Source organism: Scylla paramamosain, chromosome 1 (assembly GCF_035594125.1).
Source record: "Scylla paramamosain isolate STU-SP2022 chromosome 1, ASM3559412v1, whole genome shotgun sequence".
NCBI lineage: Eukaryota > Metazoa > Arthropoda > Malacostraca > Decapoda > Portunidae > Scylla > Scylla paramamosain.
The window spans coordinates 10,422,420-10,441,538 of NC_087151.1; the positions used below are offsets into that span (position 1 = coordinate 10,422,420).

Genomic DNA, 19,119 nt, shown 5'->3' on the forward strand with positions numbered 1-19,119 from the left:
ACAGAGACCTGAGGGGGTGCAAGGGATGGGAAATGATGGTAGGACTGATGAGGTTTGTGTAATAAATTGTCTCCTATCTGGCTGACTCATACCTTGTGGCTCTCTCACATATGTTTGGCTGTGGCGCTTGTATTTGGAGTGACGCGGGGAAGAGGGGGTGGAGAGAGATGAGAAAGGGAGGGAGGAGGGTGGGGAAAGGCGGTGTCTCAGAAGACCGAGAGCTTGGGTAAGTCCAGAGCGTTGTAACAGAGGAGAGTTTTCCTATTGTGAACCGCTCTACTTTAAGCACCAGGAACTACACGCCTCTGTTTCCGTGGTTCAGTCACGTCCTGCGGGGAAATGATGAATGCGTGGGGTGAGTCACGCCTCTATGCGAGTGACGCGCAGAGTAATGCGGCGGAAAGTGCCAGCGTTTTACGGTAACAAAACGTTTTCATTACAGCGACGTGGTAACTGCGTGTACCTGTGTCGGGAGACGATGGCAACACCACACCTGGCGAGGCGAGGCGACGCCGGGGTGTTGTGGGCAGCGGCAAGCATACCACAGCACGCGGCCGAACGGGCAGCACGCGTGGTGACAGTGGTGAGTGTGGCGGTGGTGCGATGAGAGAGTGAGGGAGTGAGAGAGTGTGGCGAGAGAGGTAAGTGTGTGGGTGTGTAGGGGCCAGTTATTCCTGTAGCGATTGGTTGTGTTTATAATGACTGTCTATGTTTTTGTAGCTAACGATTGTTTGACGTGGACGCGAGTGTTGCTGCTGTCCCTTGTTGTGATTCTGTGTGATTATCTTCATTATTGTTTGTCATTTTAATCTAATGTCACCTGCTTCTTTCACTGTCATCTGCTCCTCTCCTTCACTACCACTTGCCTCCTTCACTGTCACTTGTCTCTTTCATTCCCCTCTGCATTTTTCTTCCATTGTCACCTCTTTTTCTCCTTCTCTGACATTTTTTGTCTGTCATCGTCACATGTTTGTAGGGCACCGGCGTTTATTGTCTCCATCTCAGTCACTACTTTCACTGCCCCACTGTCCCTTACTTTCTCCATTGTCCTACTCTGCCACTTGTCCTCGCCGCCTGGCACTGGATCTCCCTCCATTCCGTCACTTTTATTGGACTCTGAGACTTCGACTACTACTTCACCTCGATAGAAGTCAGACGGTTATTCTTATTGATATGCGGGCGAGTCTTCCTTTGATTTGTAATGCAAGACGCAAATGGTTTACGTTTCAATGCTGCAGTAGGAGCGAGAATGAGAGGGAAGAAGAGGAAATGTGCAGACACGAGTATATGTTTAATACTGCTACACACAAGGTCACAGTGAGGCAGTGTGATCCTGTCCTACAAGTAAGAAAAATAATTGGGAGGAACACACCTGCATATCCTGTTTACACCGTCATTTGCCTCCAGGAGAGCGTGATGGTGGGGGAGTGAAGGACACGCACACACACACACACACACACACACACACACACACACACACACACACACACACACACACACACACACACAAATGATAGCGTGTATTAAGGGTTGGTTTAAGTTTATCGTTTAGTTTCTGAGGTGAGATCAAACAAAGGACATTATTACCTTGTGGCGGGAGAAGATAATGCAATTTTCGAACAGCATTTTTCTCCACCAGTACCTGTTTTCGTATATCTTAAGGCATGACCTGAACTTTCAGAAGGAAGGGAGGTTTCAAGAGACTTCTCATAATTTTTGGATACTTTTAACTCTTGACGAACTGGTACATACCTTCGGTGGGCCTTTTCTTTTATATATTTTTTTTCTATAGCTTTTTTGTTGTTGCCCTTAGTCAGATTTCCTCTTACATAAAAAGAATATGGATATTTCTTTGATCTCTTTAGGAACTGGTTCATTAAGTGGTCTTTTCTTTATTTTTTTCATCTTTTTTAGCTTTTTCGTTTCCCTTAGATAGATATCCTCCAAAAACACAACCAGTGATATCCACAAGATACAAAGCAAGGACACACAGCTTAAGGCCTACTGTTCAATCCCAGGAAGATGAGGGGAGTGAGTAACCATTAAGAAAGAAGGGTACGATCATTATTTTCACATACCCACTTTCCCGCCGGCTTGGATATTCATAAGCCTCACCTGATCCGCCCAGACACTGCTTCTTTTTCTCCTCCTCTTCTCCACCTCCTCTTGGTGACCTGATTCTGGTAATGCTGCCTGCTCCTACTTCTCCTCCTCACCTCCTCCTGCTCACCTGATCCACCAAGATACTGTGCCTGCTCCTCCTCCTCCTCCTCCTATCCACTCCTCATCTTCCTCCTCCTTTTCCCATCCACTCCTGCTCCTCCTTCTCCTCCTGTCCACTCCTCCTGCTCACTACTGACAAAGAGTTGCGATCTCTCCTCTCTCTCTCTCTCTCTCTCTCTCTCTCTCTCTCTCTCTCTCTCTCTCTCTCTCTCTCTCTCTCTCTCTCTCTCTCTCTCTCTCTGCTGGTCTAAGGATCAAGTAAACCTCCTCTCATCCTGTCACAGTCTACAAAGAACATTCACTCTTACGAGCTTCAAAAAAATAAATACATAAAAATAAATGAAACAAAAAGAAGCACTACCACTTTCTTCCTGGCGAGGCACTTCAGAGAAATCATCTAGCTCTGGGTTTTCCCGAGACGTATTGGGTATGGCGGACTTTCCCAAGCTAGTAGGTATCGAGGCCTTGGTGACGAGTTGTGAGGAGTCAGGCTGTGGAGGACACGGGTGCTCACGGCTACACGGTGCGCTAAGGAAATGACAGGTTCACTCCAGTTGTTACTGGAGTAACGAGACTAGCATATGTTAGCCCGTACTTATAATCTCTGCGATATATATATATATATATATATATATATATATATATATATATATATATATATATATATATATATATATATATATATATATATATATATATATATATATATATATATATATATATATATATATAAGTAAGACAAGCAGATGTGAAGCAATGCATATGATTTTTGATGGATGGAAAATTACTTGCCTTTGAAATGTCAACAAATAACAAGATATCAATGATCTTTTCTTTTTCATATATAATTTACGATCTTTTTTTTTTTACGATTTTCACGATTATTATATTTATTTTTACATTTACCGGCGATAATATCAAGTCCCACTAAAGATCCTCCGTCAGTCGTTTTTACTGCACATTTTTTTATTTTTACGATCGATTTTTAACGATTTCTTTATTATATATATATATATATATATATATATATATATATATATATATATATATATATATATATATATATATATATATATATATATATATATATATATATATATATATATATATATATATATATATATATATATATATATATATATATATTTTTTTTTTTTTTTTTTTTTCACGGTTATTGTTCTTTTACCGGGGAGAATTTTAAGTCCCACTAATGATCCTCTTCCAGTCGCTGTTACCGCATTACCTAAAAAAAAAAAAAAAAAGGGGCATCTTGTGCTAAAAATACTTAAATGTACTTACACTTTATATTGAAATGAGGAAAGGGACTCAGTTTGGCCATTGAGACGCGTGGACATTGTGGCTTAAAATGAATCTGGGACAAGGAAGGGCGTGGGTAGAGAATAAAGAAGACGTGAAGCAGGAGAAGGAACGTCAGTGGAAGGGTGAAAAAAGAGAGGAAAAACAACTGCTGCTATTTTTAGTATAATGGGACATTTATGATTTGTTTTGTTTTATTTATTTACTTTTTTGTTTATTTATCTATTTATCTATTTATCTATCTATCTAACTACCTAATTTATTTATCCATATTTTTTATGAATTTCGTTCTCCTTTTCCTAGTTTATTGTGTGCGTGTGTGTGTGTGTGTGTGTGCGTGTTCATGCGTGTGTGCTCGTGTGTGTGTGTGTGTGTGTGTGTGTGTGTGTGTGTATGTGTGTGTTAGGGATGGGGATGGGGGGGTGAAGGGACGTAGATAGAGCAGCACGCCACAACAAGCAGTCTATGCGTCGTAAAATGCTTTTATATATGTGTTTTCCTTTATCTCTCTTTAGGTAAAGGCTCAGCAGAAGCAGCAGCAGCAGTAGGCGATGAAGGGGCTACTGTTCCTGGCGGTGTTGGTGGTGACGGCAGTGCTGGTGGCCGGCCAGTTTGTTTTCCCAGGTGTGTGTGTGTGTGTGTGTGTGTGTGTGTGTGTGTGTGTGTGTGTGTGTGTGTCACAAACATGCGAGTGAAAAAGTTTCAAACATTATAAACAGCAAACGCCTTTAGAATATCTTACATTAATTACAAGAATGTGTAAAATCCTCATTAATATAATATTCCTGTGTAACGTTGTGATGTTTACTTGATTAGGTGCGTCGACTGGAGACCAGGGTGCGTGTGACTGTCAACCGGCCACTGTTTGTGCCATTGATTTCGATGTGGTAAGTATTTACAGTGTTGAATACTGTGTTGAATACTATCTCTTGAAATGAAGTCAAGATCGAGAGCTTTGATTGCAATAAAATTTCATTGTATTATAATGAGCCCAAAACATAAGGTATTGAACACAGAACACATAATGTGACGTGAAGGAATGAATGTAAAAGGAATGAAAATGAACAATGATATTCAGAATTTACCATTTTTCAAACATTCCGTCTGATTTTTCATGAATTATTTGTAACCATAAGTGCAACAATATAAAAAGCATTCGCAAGATACTTCATGTATTGATAAATCAGAACATTAATGCATTAAAAGTGGAGATACCACCTCAAGTGTTTACTTGTTTGACCCGTCATCTCCCCCACCTCCCCCCAGCGCTGAGCCACCCGCGTGGGCTAAGTCTCGGTACTTGAGATGCAAGCTTTAGAGTAGAGGCAGGCAGTACTGGCACATTCGCTGATGGCGGACTGTGTAAATCAGTAACTTTTATTCATTTTATTCGTTGTAATGATAAACCACGTCACGTCTTCTCACTCCATTTCTCTCCCAACAGATCCGGAATGGCTGCCAGCTTGGCGACGGCAGCCAGGGCGTCTGCTGCCCCTCAGAAAGCGCTGCCCGTGAGTTCTTTGAGATTCCACCAGCCTTCATTCTGTGAAGCATGGAGACGAAGAAACAGAAAAAATAATAATAAATAAATAAAATAAAAAATAGTGGTTAAAACACTGAAAAATAATTGAATAAAAGAATAATAACAAAGAGGTTTTATTTACAATTAATGCATATTTGCCTGTCGTCATGGCCACAGCGTGGATCCTTGATCTCCAGTGTAGTGGTCGTCCTCCAGCTGTTGTGTTCGTTATGTTGTTCTGATTACCGAATTACTTTGGCTTCACCGTGTCTGATTAACAAATGTTTCCTTACTTAACAATGAGCCGTGCTGACAACCATGGTGGGTCCTGAGCTGAATGTGTTTTTTTTACAGCAAGCAGTGCGGATGCCCCCGCCATAGGGGGCAGCATGCTCAACGTGAACACCAGGAATGCCTTTGCCGAGTCGCGACCCGCGGTGGCAGAAAGCCAGCTGGAGGTGGCGGTGAGAGCCGGTGTGGCTGCAGTGGACAGCTTGGCCGCCTTAGAGCAGACACTTGTTCAGTGAGTGGCTGTGTGTCTGTCTCCTCAAGGTGTCATTAATGGTGCACATCACTGGACGACCAGCAAATCCTTCGTCTTTCTTTACTCCTTTCATTATCACCCACAGGAGCAACAACTTCCTGCAAAGAGGCACCCCGGCATCCAATCACGTGCATCAGTCCAGGATCAGACAGAGTGCCCGTGACATGGACAAGCGTGCCTGGACCATCGTGATGGCCTCCTCCAGCGTGATGCAGAGGTGAGTCCCTCGCGGTGGTGGCGGTTCTCTTTTATGTGAATTTCTGTATCATTTGCGGAATCCAACAAAGGTAAATGTCTTCTTTACAATCACCTGAATACAATACTCGCTCGTGAATTATCTGTTTCTGTATGACTGCAGTGCCCCTGCTGCCGAAGGCACAAGAATGGTCATTTTAACTTACTTAATCAGTATTTCACTGTTACAGCGAGGGCTTGACTAGATCACAGGGCGGCTTGGGACTGCGAAACGTGCGCGTGTCTGAAACCTCCCTTAGGGACCAGTGTCCACCTAAAGTGACGTGCGGAGACCCCAGTAGGAGATACCGCACCGCCGACGGCTCTTGCAATAACTTACAGAACCCAGAATTCGGCAAGAGCAACACACCCGCTCAGAGGATTCTCCCTCCCACCTACAACGACGGTGAGTGAACGCTCCTTGTGCCTCGCTAGGTAGTTTTTTTCTCTAATGCAAGGCCATCAAATCAACCAGTTCCCACCCCTACTCTCTCTCTCCCCTTTGTTGTTTGGAGTGTGGATATATGAGTGTTATCCTTCTCCTGCTGCTGCAGTATAGCACTGTATAACTCGTTACTCTTGCCCCTTCCAGGACTGTCTGCCTTCCGCATAAATGGCGTGGACGGGTCTCCTCTGCCCAATGTAAGAAAAATCAGCAGCTCAATAATGGTTGACATCAATGAGCCGGACCCAGCCTTCACGCTGTCCGTGATGCAGTGGGCGCAGTTCATGGACCACGACTTTGCACACATCCCGTTCCCTTCCCTTGGTGAGTCCTGCTCCTCGCTGAGTGGCTGCCGCAGATGGATAGTGTCTCAGAAGTCTAAAGCAGCTCTAGACTCTTTGGTCGTGACCCAGACCCTTTGTTACTGAAAAGCTTGTTTTATATTTGGTACTGCTGGGTGATCTAATACTGTGAGAGGTATACTCCTTCATAGGCCTTTTATTTCCTTAGAAAATGGCCAGGGTATTGACTGCTGCCCCAAGGACCCGAACGCGCAGCTTCACCCTCGCTGCCAGCCCATCGACATCTCCGGAGACCCATTCTTTTCCAAATTCCAAACTAAATGCATGAACTTCGTGAGGAGTATGCTTGCCGTGGGTCCTGGAGAGGCCTGCACCTTCGGGTTTGCTGAGCAGGTAATGACGGTGCAAACATGTGATCGTTATTTTTAATCAGCAATTTCACGCCATTCGTGGTTCTTTTGAGGAGGTTGCTGAGTACCTCATGAAGTACTGGAGTTTGGGATTTACTAAAAGAAGAAACTCGTATTTTTCATCAATAGACTTTTGACTTTCTTCTCCCAACAGCTGAACCAGCTGACCCACTGGATTGACGGTTCCAATGTATACGGCTCGGACGACGAGGAACAGCGTGCGGTGAGAAGCTTCCAAGGCGGTCTGCTGAGGACTTCCCGTGGCAACCTGCTGCCCATCAACCCCAGCCAGGGAGGAGAGTGTGAGGCGGAGCTGCGAGGCGCTGAATGCTTCCTTGCTGGTGAGTCACGATGCTGATTTCCTTCATTCCCACTATTCGGTAATATGACTTCCATAAATAAGACACCATGAGTATTTTACCTTGTCCTGCAGTGTTGAGTCAAGTTTTATTGACGCAGCTGAGGCATTCCTACGCTGAAACAACACTTGTTTGACTATTACTCTACATAAGGCATTTTCTAATACTACATCCCCTATAAGAACACAGCGGAGCGTGAACATATTGTCATCACAAGGGATGCCAAACACATCATGTCTACTCACCTGCTTTCCTCCTTCCTCTCTCAAGGCAAGACCAAATAGATACAGAAGCAGACGTTGGTAATGCTGTTCTATGTTGCACCCAGGGCACTCCATTGTATGGTCGCCTCTTCTTTCCCTACACAGGCGAGTCCCGCGTGAACGAGCAACCAGGCCTCACCACCATCCACATCATCTGGATGCGGGAACACAACCGCGTCGCCTCGGAGCTGCAGCGACTCAACCCTCAGTGGTCTGACGAGGAGGTGTTCCAGGAGGCGCGCCGCATTGTGATCGGCGAGATGCAGCACATCACCTTCAACGAGTGGCTCCCCATCATCATTGGTGAGTGGAACACAAGCGCGAAGCTTGTGAATCTCCATTATTGTCAATGAAATAAAACAGTTACTGAAAGGGAGAGAAATGGATGCGTTTCTTCTCGCTACTTCTCCCAAGCAGAGAGGTGATGGTTGTGGTAACATGTCATGTCTACTGGTCGTATTACATTTTATTTTGTTTCATTATCAGCTGATCGTCCGCCTCATTTCTTAGTACATTCTCTGTCTCCAGTTTTTTTTTTCTTTTTCGTTTTTTTTTTTTTTTTTTTTTTTTTTTTTTTTTTTTTTTTTTATCTTTACTATCACATCTCGTCTCAGGTCCGAGATTTGTGCGAGCGTTCCGAATCGGGGTCCGGCGTGATGGTTTCAGTAACGACTATAACCCAACCATCAATCCCAACATGAACAACGAATTCTCCACCGCCGCTTTCCGCTTCGGCCACTCTCTGGTGCAAGGAACAATCAAGTAAGCACCTCCACCTGCCTTCTTTACGGGACTGGCACCTTTATTGAGTTTCTTTTATCTATCAGTTCTTGTTACCCTTGACCAGAGTCATAAGAACATAAGAACAATAGAAACAAGGGAAGCTGGAAGAAGCCACCAGGCTTACGTGGCAGTCCCTGTATGAAATATACCTACCTGTTTCCACCTATCATCCCATCCATAAACCGTCTAATCTTCCCTGTCCCTGCAGTCTGATCGGGCAGGACGGGTCGTTCAGTTCGGTACTGCTCAGGAACAACTTCAATTCGCCCCACCTCATCCAAAACGAGGGCCGCTTGAATGACTTGGTACGCACCCTGGTTCAGTTCCCCGCGCAGAGCTTCGACAACTTCGTTACCCAGGATCTGTCCAACCATCTCTTCCAGGTGAGTACTCATTGTGATACGAACATAAGAATGTAGGAAGGTAAGGAAAGCTGTAGTAAGCCATGAGGTCTACACGAAGTATATAATTCCTGCATGAAGCATAACCTACCGATTTCCACCTAGCATCCTCATCTATCTATCTGTCTGTCTGACTGTCTGTCTATCTTTATTTATTTTATATGTCTATCTATCTATTTATCTATCAATCAATCAATCAATCAATCAATCTGGATTATCTATTTATGTCAATTTATATATCAATTCATCTATCTATCTATCTATCTATCTATCTATCTATCTGTCTATCTATCTATCCATCCATCAATCTGTCTATCTTTGTTAATCAATCTGTCTCTATGTTTGTTTATCTATCTATCTATCTATCTCTCCAGACTCCAGAATTTAGCTTCGGCATGGATCTGATGAGCCTCAACATCCACCGGGGGCGTGACCACGCCATCGCCACTTACAACTCCATGAGGCAGGCGTGTGGGCTGCGTCGTGCTACTACTTTCGAAGACTTGAGGGACCAGATCATTCCTCCGGTTAGTACAAGAATGAGACTAATATTATAACCATTTGCTAGCTTTCACTCCTGTAGCCTACAAAGATAATCTATGGTTACCCGTTACCATTCACTATCTATCTATTTACCAGGCTGGCAATCCCACATGGGGTGATCCAGACAAGATACCACAAGTTCACACACACACACACACACACACACACATTATTCACATTCTTAGCCTCGTCGGCCACCGGTGATGTTTTAACATGCAAGGAAAAACATCCAAAGTAATGTGAAAAAAAAGTTTGCAAGGCCAGAGAGAGAGAGAGAGAGAAAAAAAAAAAAAAGGAAAACGTGAAAGAATACTAAGTTAATTTTGTTTCTTTAAGGCAAGAGAACTATTTACGAGACAAATACAAAAAAAAAAAAAATTCTATAAATTTTCAGATAATCACGGAAATATAGTCCTTACGAGAGCTCAGGATTTCCAGATCGGTGACGAGTTCTAATCTCTCCTTCCCCGCAGCTCATCAACAGGCTGAAAGCTCTGTACAAGAGTGTGGACGACATCGACTTCTTCGCCGGCGGCATGTCCGAAACGCCGCTGCAGGGTAGTTTGCTGGGCTGGACCTTCACCTGCGTCGTGGGTGACCAGTACGCACGCCTCAAGAAGGGAGACCGATTCTTCTACGACCTAGGACAACAAACCGGCTCGTTCAGGCTGGGTAAGGGAGAGGTTACGCATTTTGTTTTAGTTAACCCTTTTACTTTTCACACCAGGTTAGGCAGAGATCACAATTTTTGTTTTAATTGACCATTCTACTGTTCTGGTCGTCCTGAGCACTGGAAAATACTGACACTGACATCTCTTAATGTTTTGGTCGCAAGAAAAAAAAATATTGACATGAACATAAGAAATGATAAAAAGAGAAAACAGGAGATTACTCTTTTTCTAATCTTTTTTTCTTATACACCACAGGATTGCTTTATAAACTATGGTACAAAAAGTAATTTGTCCAAAAAAGCTGCAGTTGATGACGGAGTAAATTGTCTGACAGTGAAAGGGTTAAGAAGGAAACGGAAAGAGTTAAACGTAGGTTGAGTAATATCAGGAAAAAAAAAAAGTCATGGTATATGGCAAAAGACACCCTAGGGATATATGAAATACAAATCAATCAATCGAAACTAGTGATCAGTTCGTCTGTATACACAAAAAAAAAAAAAAAAAATGGTGAGGTAAATATCACGTTCCGAACAGACTTAGATAGTTACAGATGCTGAGAGGCTCTCTCTCTCTCTCTCTCTCTCTCTCTCTCTCTCTCTCTCTCTCTCTCTCTCTCTCTCTCTCTCTCCATTACATTATATTACATTACAAGCCACCTCAACCACTGCCACGCGATCCTGTTTGTGCATTTCAGATCAATTGAATCAGATTCGCCGAACGTCCTGGGCTCGAATCCTGTGCGACAACTCGGATCTGACAGCCATCCAGCCTCTTGCCTTCCAACTGCCCACCCGTGAACTGTGAGTAGTTTGTGTGTGAGTGTGTGTGTGTGTGTGTGTGTGTGTGTGTCAATATAGGCAGGTCAGTATAGCATTTAGTACAGTTTAAACTCTAGAACTCCTTGCCTGTTTCTGTATTTCCTTCTGCCTTTGATTTGAACAGCTTGAAGTTGGATATTGCAAGACACTGCTCAAATTTTAGATAATCGTTTTCAGACTATACTCTTTAGGAACTGCCGGCAATCGTTTTCAGACTATACTCTTTAAGAACTGCCATCTTCATTAAGCCTATTTTGTTATTATTATTATTTTTTTTTGTTGCTCTTTGTAAAAAGAAAAAAAAAAAGATAGAAAGTGAAAGAAACCGACTTCGTAACTTAATTCTCTCCCTCCTTCCCACTACAGAAACCGCCCACGTTCCTGCAAGAGCTTCAGCATTCCCAGAGTGGATCTGAGAGCTTGGGGACCAAAGAAGTACTAGACCTCCATGCAGCCCTCAAAGCGCTGCCTGAAGCGCCACTGAATACCCTTAAAGAAACATCAGTAAACCTCCCCTTTCTAACAGGCTGAATGAATGGAGCACTGGTGAAGAATAACCTAAGTATGACCTAAGAATGACCTTACTGGTACTGAAGACTCCCCCCCATTGGTATTATCCTGTCCTGTAGGTTCCTGTAGGTTCCTCAAGGTTCTCTCAGCGGGTGAATATAAAAAGGATAATACTCCACATGACTCATACCTCCATATTTTTAAATGTTTACGTGGAAAACTTATAGTACACCATCTCTCTCTGCTGCTGCACCGCGCCTGAGTCTCGCCATCTGTAGGAGTCACTACATGAAATAAGAGATGTTTTTAAGTGTGTTTTTTTTTTTTTTTCAGTAGTGAAGGAAATAAAACTGTTGAAACTGGTAAGGGGATGCTTATTATTATTTTGTTTGACATTTGTAGTAGGGAAAATGTTTAAGTTTAGAAATTATATGATTAGTTACCTTAAGCATCTTCCGTTGATGCGTGGACTCTCAGTACGGGTTTAGATATGTTTGATCTGTTTAATTTTGTATTTCAGCGTCCTTTATGAAACACTCACAGTTATAAGTCTGCTAACGTGCCACTTTTTTTTTCCCAACCATCTGTAACCTTTACCTTCAATCTTAGCTTCTCAAATCTATTGAAAGTCTTGTAAACTTTGGAACTCTGTGTACTTTTTAAGTTTCCCCCAATCTGTGACTTGAACTGTGTCAGGAGGGAGGTTTCAAGACAATTCTCTACTCTTGGTTAATTCTTTTAGTTCTACTCTTTGGTGACTGGCACCTTTAGTGGGCCTTTTTCTGTCTTTCTGTAGCCCTTGATCAAAGCCCCTCTAATAAATATATATATATATATATATATATATATATATATATATATATATATATATATATATATATATATATATATATATATATATATATATATATATATAAAGAAAAACTGAAAACTGGCAGATTTTAAGGAGAACAGAGGATCTAATACTGAAGGAAAGCACAAAACACAACTGAAGTTGAAGCGGTAGGCTGCTCTTCTTCTAAGGGCGACTGTGGCGGCCATTTGAAATATACGACAGTAAGTGGAAAACGAGAATCCCAATGATCACAACTCTGGGTTACTGCCACCTGTCGTCTGTAGTGAACACGGGAAAAGAGTAAAACATTCTAATAAGAGAAATACACTCTATCTGCCTTGGTATTAATCGTGGAGAGAAGACAACTCTCAGCTCGAACTGCTCTCTCTCTCTCTCACACACACACACACACACACATATATGAGCATGAAATGGCGGACAGATGCTTGTTATCCAATCGGAATGCAGCTTCAAGTAGCATCAGATCAGTCAACCAATCAGCGCAAAGCAAACAGAACCTCGAGGGACCCCTAGCGGCGTATTCTGGCATTCGTCTCCTTGAGTTTGTGAGGGAAGGAAACTGCCGGTCGTGGTCTGTTATGTTGGCTTTGGCAGGAAGGTAATTATCATATTTAACATACTGGAAGTCAGAGGACTAAAGGGAGGTATTGTAATGACAAATATTGGACTGAAAGAAGCAGGTCTACACTCACTTATTGTTCGTTTATCCTTGTTTGGTGCCAGAAATTAGTTGGTATTGCCCGTCGTTCGGTGTTTACAGATACAGGTCAAGAGATGAGAGCATATAAATGATTACCTATGATGTTAAAGGACACGTACTTGTAGCTTTATCTTGCTTGCTCTTCATCATGTGTCCTTTATTACGTTGTTCTTCATTGCATCTATAACTAGCGAACCATCAAACCTTCCTCATGGCGTATTATGTGTTGTGGTTGTAGGAAGCATCAGTGGCTTGTGAGGGTTGATCTAGGGTGCTTAATTTTGTTTGCTCTTCATGTGTCGTTAATTAGATGTTCCGCATTGCATTCATAACAAACGGACCCTCAAACTACCTTCGTTGACCATTGTGTCATTCTGGTTGAAGGAAGCATCAGCAACTGGTGAGGAAGTTTAATACTCACTTTAGCTTCTTTGGGATTGGGTAACGTTCACGGTAAATAAGAGGAAGGCAGAGATTATAAAGAGTTCGTGTTTGAAAGCGAAGTAATGAACTATATGATGCGAGACAGATGTGAAGCATGAATCAGGTACTGTACTTGCCGGCGAATCCTCACACACACACACACACACACACACACGTAGGAGCAGCGAGAAAGGAAGAAGAGGGGAGGAGGATTTGCGGTTCCATTTTCAGTGTGGAACCACTGACTCGGAGCATCGACACCAAATTCTCTCTCTCTCTCTCTCTCTCTCTGTGTGTGTGTGTGTGTGTTTTACGAGCTACTTTTATAGACATAGCAGTTGTTTAAGATTATTATTATTATTATTATTATTATTATTATTATTATTATTATTATTATTATTATTACTATTACTTGTAGTAGTAGTTATTACAGCATTAGTTCGCTATCGTATTATTACAAATAGTCAACACCATTGTTACTACTACTGCTACTACTACTGCCATTATTATTATTATTATCATTATTATTATTACCACTACCGTCATTATTATCCATTTCTGCACCATCCGTGACACACCAGAGGGCAAGGGAAAGTCAGAGATTATCGAACAGTTTTCCTTTTATTTATTATGTAGCGATTACATAAGTGTGGGATTGGGGGATAAAATAATATAATCCCTCCCCTAGAGTTACTGTATTGCCTCTGCGTTGCTCCAGCACAGAGGGACTAAGCGGGAGTGGCTCAATAACATAAGGACAATAAGAGAAAACAATAAAGTACGTAGACTGGAGGAGGAGGAGGAGGAAGCGTAGGAAGGACAGGAGATACAGGTGGAGGATGAGGAGAAAGGAAAGAACGGCGTAGAAGTAGAGAAGGAAGGGGGTGGGAAGGAGTAGGGGGAGTAAGAAGGGGAAATCAAAGAAAACGAGAAGATATACAGGATCAGGAAACTCTATTGAAGAAAACGTAAGCTGACGTGCGGGTTTGAGAGGGTAACTACTCAATTCCGGAAGATAACAACAAAAACGTGGCGTAAGGATGGAGATGAGGTACATACATGGTATTGACGGTAGTGATGGTACAGGGAGCTCACATGACTCCCCCAGTGTCTCGACCTCGCTGCTCTGTAAGTGCTCTGTCGATAATAAAACTTGTCGACAGAAGTAAACACTCGCCGCCTCTTTCCGTCCGTCAACTAACGAACGGGTACAAATTAATCAGTACTATATTACGTACTCGTATAATATTCTTTTGGCCCCTGGTGTATGTGTCCACTATACAGAGCATAGTAGACATTTTTACCTTTAGTTACAATAACAAGTGTAGGGAATTATAAATAAATTAATAAAAAATGAAGTAAAATAATGGACTTTCTTTTTAACTACGATCAGTAGATTTCAGTGAACGTAATAAACAACGGAAGATAGATACATAATAGATACCAAGTGCGAGGTGGTATTTTTTTTTTTTTTCACCTCAGAGTAAGAAATAAAACAATTTTCTCTTGAAGATAATTGTTTTCTTCCTAACGCAACTCCCAACGCACAGCTTTCGATGTTAGGCTGTGAATGGTTGGGCTCGATACGCTATGTGTGTATGTGTTGGTGTGTGGAGGAAAAGGGAGTGTGGAGGGAGAAAGGGAGAGAAGGAAGGTGGAAAGGAATGATCTAAAGAAAAAAAGGAAGAAAATAAAGTGAGAGAATAAAGTCACACACGTTCATTCACTCAGAAAAAAAAAAAAAAACATTGTTTGAGAACGCCAACAATACTTCTGTATGTGTGTGTGTGTGTGTGTATGCGCGCGCGCGAGTGGCTGACCAGTAAGCAAAGGGAATTATACATGTGAAAAAAAGGGAAAAACAAGCACGTCAATTGACTGACATTTTGTTTATTCAGTAATATGTGTTGGTATTGCACTGTATCATTCATCTGAGTGGGGAGGGAAACAGTCAGTATTTAGGAACAACATGGATAAGAGTGAAGAACAAATAAAAAAAAAAAAAATTGAACTGGAAACAAACAAGTGACTTGATACACAGTTTTGAACATTTTCTCAAACATGAAATTCAGAAAAAAAGCACATTTAATTTATAAAAGTGTAGCAAGGCAGGGAGGAGGAAGAAGAGGAGAAGAAGGAGGAAGAGGATTGATAGGTAATTGATTAATTAATTTAGCGCCGCAACAACAAAGTCATATGAGAAAGAAGACAAAAAAGAAGAGGAGGGATCTATTTACATATCTACAATTAATTTTTTTGTAGGTTGTGGGCGAGAGGATAAAGATCATTCTTAACCACGACATGTTGAGGACGTGTATGCGTGTGCGAGTGTCCCACAAGGCAGCCCGTAAAATACCTGTTAAAATACCAGTCATCTTGTATTATGGTAACTTGTATTATTCTTATCAGTAAGCTACTACCACTTCGCTACCGGCGTATATACGTAGAGGAGGTACTTATGATCTCTCGAGGATTAGATAAATACTTGAGGAAATTGTGTGTGCATTCCTGTATATAGACCACTGCATCTGATTAGCCTTAATTAAACAGGTGTCTTTGTAACTTTAGTGTGTGTGTTATCATGAGGAGGGATACTGAATCTTGTGGTCTCAATTTTACATTTTTTTCCCTTATAGTTGTGAAATGAGAAGAAAAGGGATGTCTTCCTCTGTTTTGCTCGGTTTCCCTCTCTCTCTTTCTCTCTTGGCCTGAAAGACACCTGAGATTGTTTGCTTCCTTAGTTTTTGACTTTCTCTTTCAGTTAGTTTGCTGTTTGAAGGAACGTTGATGACCTGGTTACTTCTTGTTTGGCTTAATTATTCTGTTTGTTGTACGTGGTCCGTTTTGTTTGTGGGAAGGAGGCACACACACACACACACACACACACACACACACACACACACACACACACACACACACACACACACACACACAGAATGCACTTAGTTTTATCTTTTTGTCAGTTCGTTCACTAAAAAAATATAATGTAAAAATAATCCATTACACACATTTTTTTGATGCACTTAGCGATGGAAACCAGTAACACAATACACGATAACTCGTGAAGATAACGCGGAATAATATAATAAAAAAGTTTCAGTGTAGCAAACAGTGACGAAGATTTCTTTTTTATTGTTGTTATCACCATCATTATCAATTATCATCATCATCATCCTTCAACGAGGTTTGCGTTAAATCTTCCTTTATTTATTCACTCCTATTTTTTTTTTTTACGAAACAGACACAAGATTACATCACATCACAGTCTTAGGGGGGGAGGGAGGGAATGGGGATGGGGGCGGGAGAACGTGGGAATAAAAAGGATAGGGATGGTTTGGGGATTGAGGAACAGGAAGGATATATAGGATAGATAATAATAGGGCATGTGGTGGTGGGGATGGTGTTGGTGGTGGTGAGGATAGGATGGGATAAAGGGGTGAGGAGGGATGAGGGAGAAGCGGGAGGGAGAGGAGAGTACAGTCTTAGGGGAGGTCATTGAGTGGACTCTTGACGCCAGTGTTGCCCGTCCAGGGGTACTCGTCCGGGCACTTCTGACACGTCCTCATGTACCTCACGCCGCCCTTGTGCCACACGTTGCACACCTTCTTGGTAGTACACTTCGGGCGGTCCTGCGGGGAGAGAAATGAAGGTTGGTTGATTGAGAAAGGAAGTTGGCTAGTTGACTGAGTTGGTAGTGTTGAGGAGGTGCTCTCATGTGTGTTATTATAGGGTCTTTTGGTGCAGTGTTTTGTTTAATATGTAGTGGGGATGTTCTGCAGGAGGCGAGAACGAAGAGAAGATGGTGGTGGAAGAGGAAAAGGAAGAGGATGAGACGTGAGTGGTACTGAATTATATGAAAAAAAGAAAAAAATATGAGAAATTTAGTTGTAAGTCTTTTTTAGCAATACACACACACACACACACACACACACACACACACACACACACCACTCACCGAGTAGTTGCACTGGAAGGGTCCGAAGCTCTTCACCCTGGAGAGGGGCGTGGGGTCCCTCACCCACTGCAGGGCCTGCCAGTTGGTGACGAGCCACACGTCGTCCATGGCGGTGATGGTGTCCAGGAAGGCGATGAAGCCCTCCTTATGGTGCGGCGTGGTGAACCAGGCCGCGTGGTAGAACAGGCCGAAGGGAGCTCTGTGTAGGGGTGGAGGGACAGCGTCATGAAAGGTGTTATGGGTTCAGTTTAGTTGTGCAGGGGTGAAGGGACAGAGTTATGAAAGGTATTAGGGTGTCAATATTTGTACAACCGATTCCTTGAAGCTCATTGTCTGTTTCCCGTCTTAACTATCTATTTCATCTTGTTCATCTCTTCATTCTGTCTGTTTTCTATCTTCACTCTTCCCGCACTTCTCCTTTCCTCCCCATACGTATTCCCCACATCTTTTCAACCATTTCTCCATTTTTCTCCCCAATTTTCCCTTACTTTTCCTTCTCCCTTCCCGAGACAAACGTTTTCCTCATACCCATCATTCACTTGACCTATTTTTGCTTCACCCTGTCTTTTTTTTTCCTTTCCACTCGTTCCCCACTCATCTCTCTCTCTCTCCCCCTCTCCTCACGTGCCCCGCGGCCAGTACCTGTTCGTGGTGTAGTGTCGCTCGAAGTTCTTGATGAGCATCTTGTAGACTCCCTCAGCGTCAGGTGGGGTGGTGCAGGCGTCGCCCATGGAGCAGCGGCCGCCCTTTAGGTCCTGCCACATCACCATAGGTACTTGCCACAGACCTAAAGGAAGGGTTGACTGATTAATTGGTTTCCCGATTTTATCATATTTTTTTCGGGAATTATAAAACTGCATGTGGTGAAGATTGTAAGCGTCTTTTTATTACATTATTCAACCAAAGACCTTAATATTTTCGCCTTTTCTCGTTTGTCTTCTTCTCTCCATGGTTATTTTTCCAGATAACTTATGGTGTGTTACTGGAGTGGGAAGTGACACCAGTGTTGGGGCGACGTGACCAAGAAGTGACTTTGTTAAGGAACCCACAGCTTTGCCTCAAATAGTGAGTGTTAATCTTCTCCACTTGCTATATTTTGCTTCTTATTCTTTCTTTTATCTTTATTATTTTAACTTATTCCTGACACGTTGTTATTGTCTGTCGTATGGATAAGCTATCACTGAATGCTTCTTTTGTTTCGTATTAATGTATTTCATATTGTATCAGTGAGTCTTCTCATTGTTCTTACTCACGTTCTCATTCTCGTTATCACTATCATCGTATAAGTGAACACATTAATGGATCCTTTTCACTTATTTCCATCTTATCACATGAAAAAGCGAATACCACAAACTAATTTTTTCTCATGATCATTCCTATCTTAACTCCTATTTCCTATCTAAGAGTCAATGAACAAAGTACAAAAAACAATCTGTACAAAAAACAATCTGCATCTTTTTATCATATAAGAGACAATAACATGCACTATTTTTCTCATTATCATTCTCGCCATAACTCCTAGCACGGCGGTATGAGGACATAAACGAACTACAATAACCAGTCAAAACATAGAACAGTGGAAGCCGTCGCAAAGACTGATCCCACGAACATTACTAGATCAGAATGGACAGGGTACTCACCGGGGAAGGAGTTGGTGGGGCAGGGCGGGATCATGCAGTCGTGGAAGAGCCTGTAGTCGAGGGTGTAGGGCCAGCTGGGCGGGTTGTTCTCGTACACGGGCATTGAAGAGTCGTAGGTGAAGTTCTGCTCGTACAACATGCGGTACATCTTGTTGCCGCCGACCTGAGAGAGAACAGTCGTGTAGAAAACCATAACACGA

General features: G+C 42.4%; 2 protein-coding genes and 1 long non-coding RNA gene across 54 annotated transcripts in view; 2 read left to right on the forward strand and 1 right to left on the reverse strand.

The window, feature by feature from the left end:
* The first annotated feature begins 442 nt into the window (after positions 1 to 442).
* Positions 443 to 11,711, forward strand: LOC135100487 (chorion peroxidase-like). 2 transcript variants are annotated; one of them, XM_064003449.1, is made up of 17 exons: positions 443 to 583; positions 4,056 to 4,164; positions 4,357 to 4,427; positions 4,985 to 5,051; positions 5,417 to 5,585; positions 5,692 to 5,823; positions 6,032 to 6,246; positions 6,433 to 6,609; positions 6,796 to 6,980; positions 7,152 to 7,338; positions 7,725 to 7,922; positions 8,234 to 8,381; positions 8,611 to 8,785; positions 9,178 to 9,330; positions 9,820 to 10,018; positions 10,712 to 10,817; positions 11,202 to 11,711. In XM_064003449.1, the coding sequence occupies exons 2-17, from the start codon at positions 4,092 to 4,094 to the stop codon at positions 11,275 to 11,277; spliced, it is 2,331 nt and encodes a 776-aa protein (XP_063859519.1). In that variant the 5' UTR covers positions 443 to 583; positions 4,056 to 4,091; the 3' UTR covers positions 11,278 to 11,711. The 2 variants fall into 2 exon arrangements, with proteins under 2 accessions (XP_063859519.1, XP_063859527.1); XM_064003457.1 differs by having other exon boundaries at positions 521 to 641.
* Positions 11,712 to 12,244: 533 nt separating this feature from the next.
* LOC135100510 (uncharacterized) overlaps positions 12,245 to 19,119 on the forward strand; it is a 34,817-nt gene continuing 27,942 nt past the window's right edge. For both annotated transcript variants that reach the window (XR_010268760.1, XR_010268753.1), the window contains exons 1-2: positions 12,245 to 12,799; positions 18,244 to 18,344. This is a non-coding gene — a long non-coding RNA (uncharacterized LOC135100510). The remainder of the gene's footprint in view (positions 12,800 to 18,243; positions 18,345 to 19,119) is intronic.
* The window catches only part of LOC135100273 (chitin deacetylase 1-like), a 155,769-nt gene continuing 150,576 nt past the window's right edge, over positions 13,927 to 19,119 (reverse strand). For all 50 annotated transcript variants that reach the window (XM_064003323.1, XM_064003173.1, XM_064003142.1 and 47 more), the window contains 4 exons: positions 18,920 to 19,082; positions 17,922 to 18,066; positions 17,280 to 17,478; positions 13,927 to 16,953 (listed from right to left, as the gene is read on the reverse strand). In XM_064003323.1, coding sequence (XP_063859393.1) covers positions 16,807 to 16,953; positions 17,280 to 17,478; positions 17,922 to 18,066; positions 18,920 to 19,082 — 654 coding nt within the window. In that variant the 3' untranslated portion in view covers positions 13,927 to 16,806. The remainder of the gene's footprint in view (positions 16,954 to 17,279; positions 17,479 to 17,921; positions 18,067 to 18,919; positions 19,083 to 19,119) is intronic.

Excerpts from the sequence above, each read along its gene's own strand:
- LOC135100487 (XM_064003449.1), top strand. The coding sequence starts at position 4,092 with ATGAAGGGGCTACTGTTCCTGGCGGTGTTGGTGGTGACGGCAGTGCTG. Across the intron at positions 5,824-6,031 it reads TCCTCCAGCGTGATGCAGAG|CGAGGGCTTGACTAGATCAC; the intron begins GTGAGTCCCTCG and ends TCACTGTTACAG. Across the intron at positions 10,019-10,711 it reads AACCGGCTCGTTCAGGCTGG|ATCAATTGAATCAGATTCGC; the intron begins GTAAGGGAGAGG and ends TGTGCATTTCAG.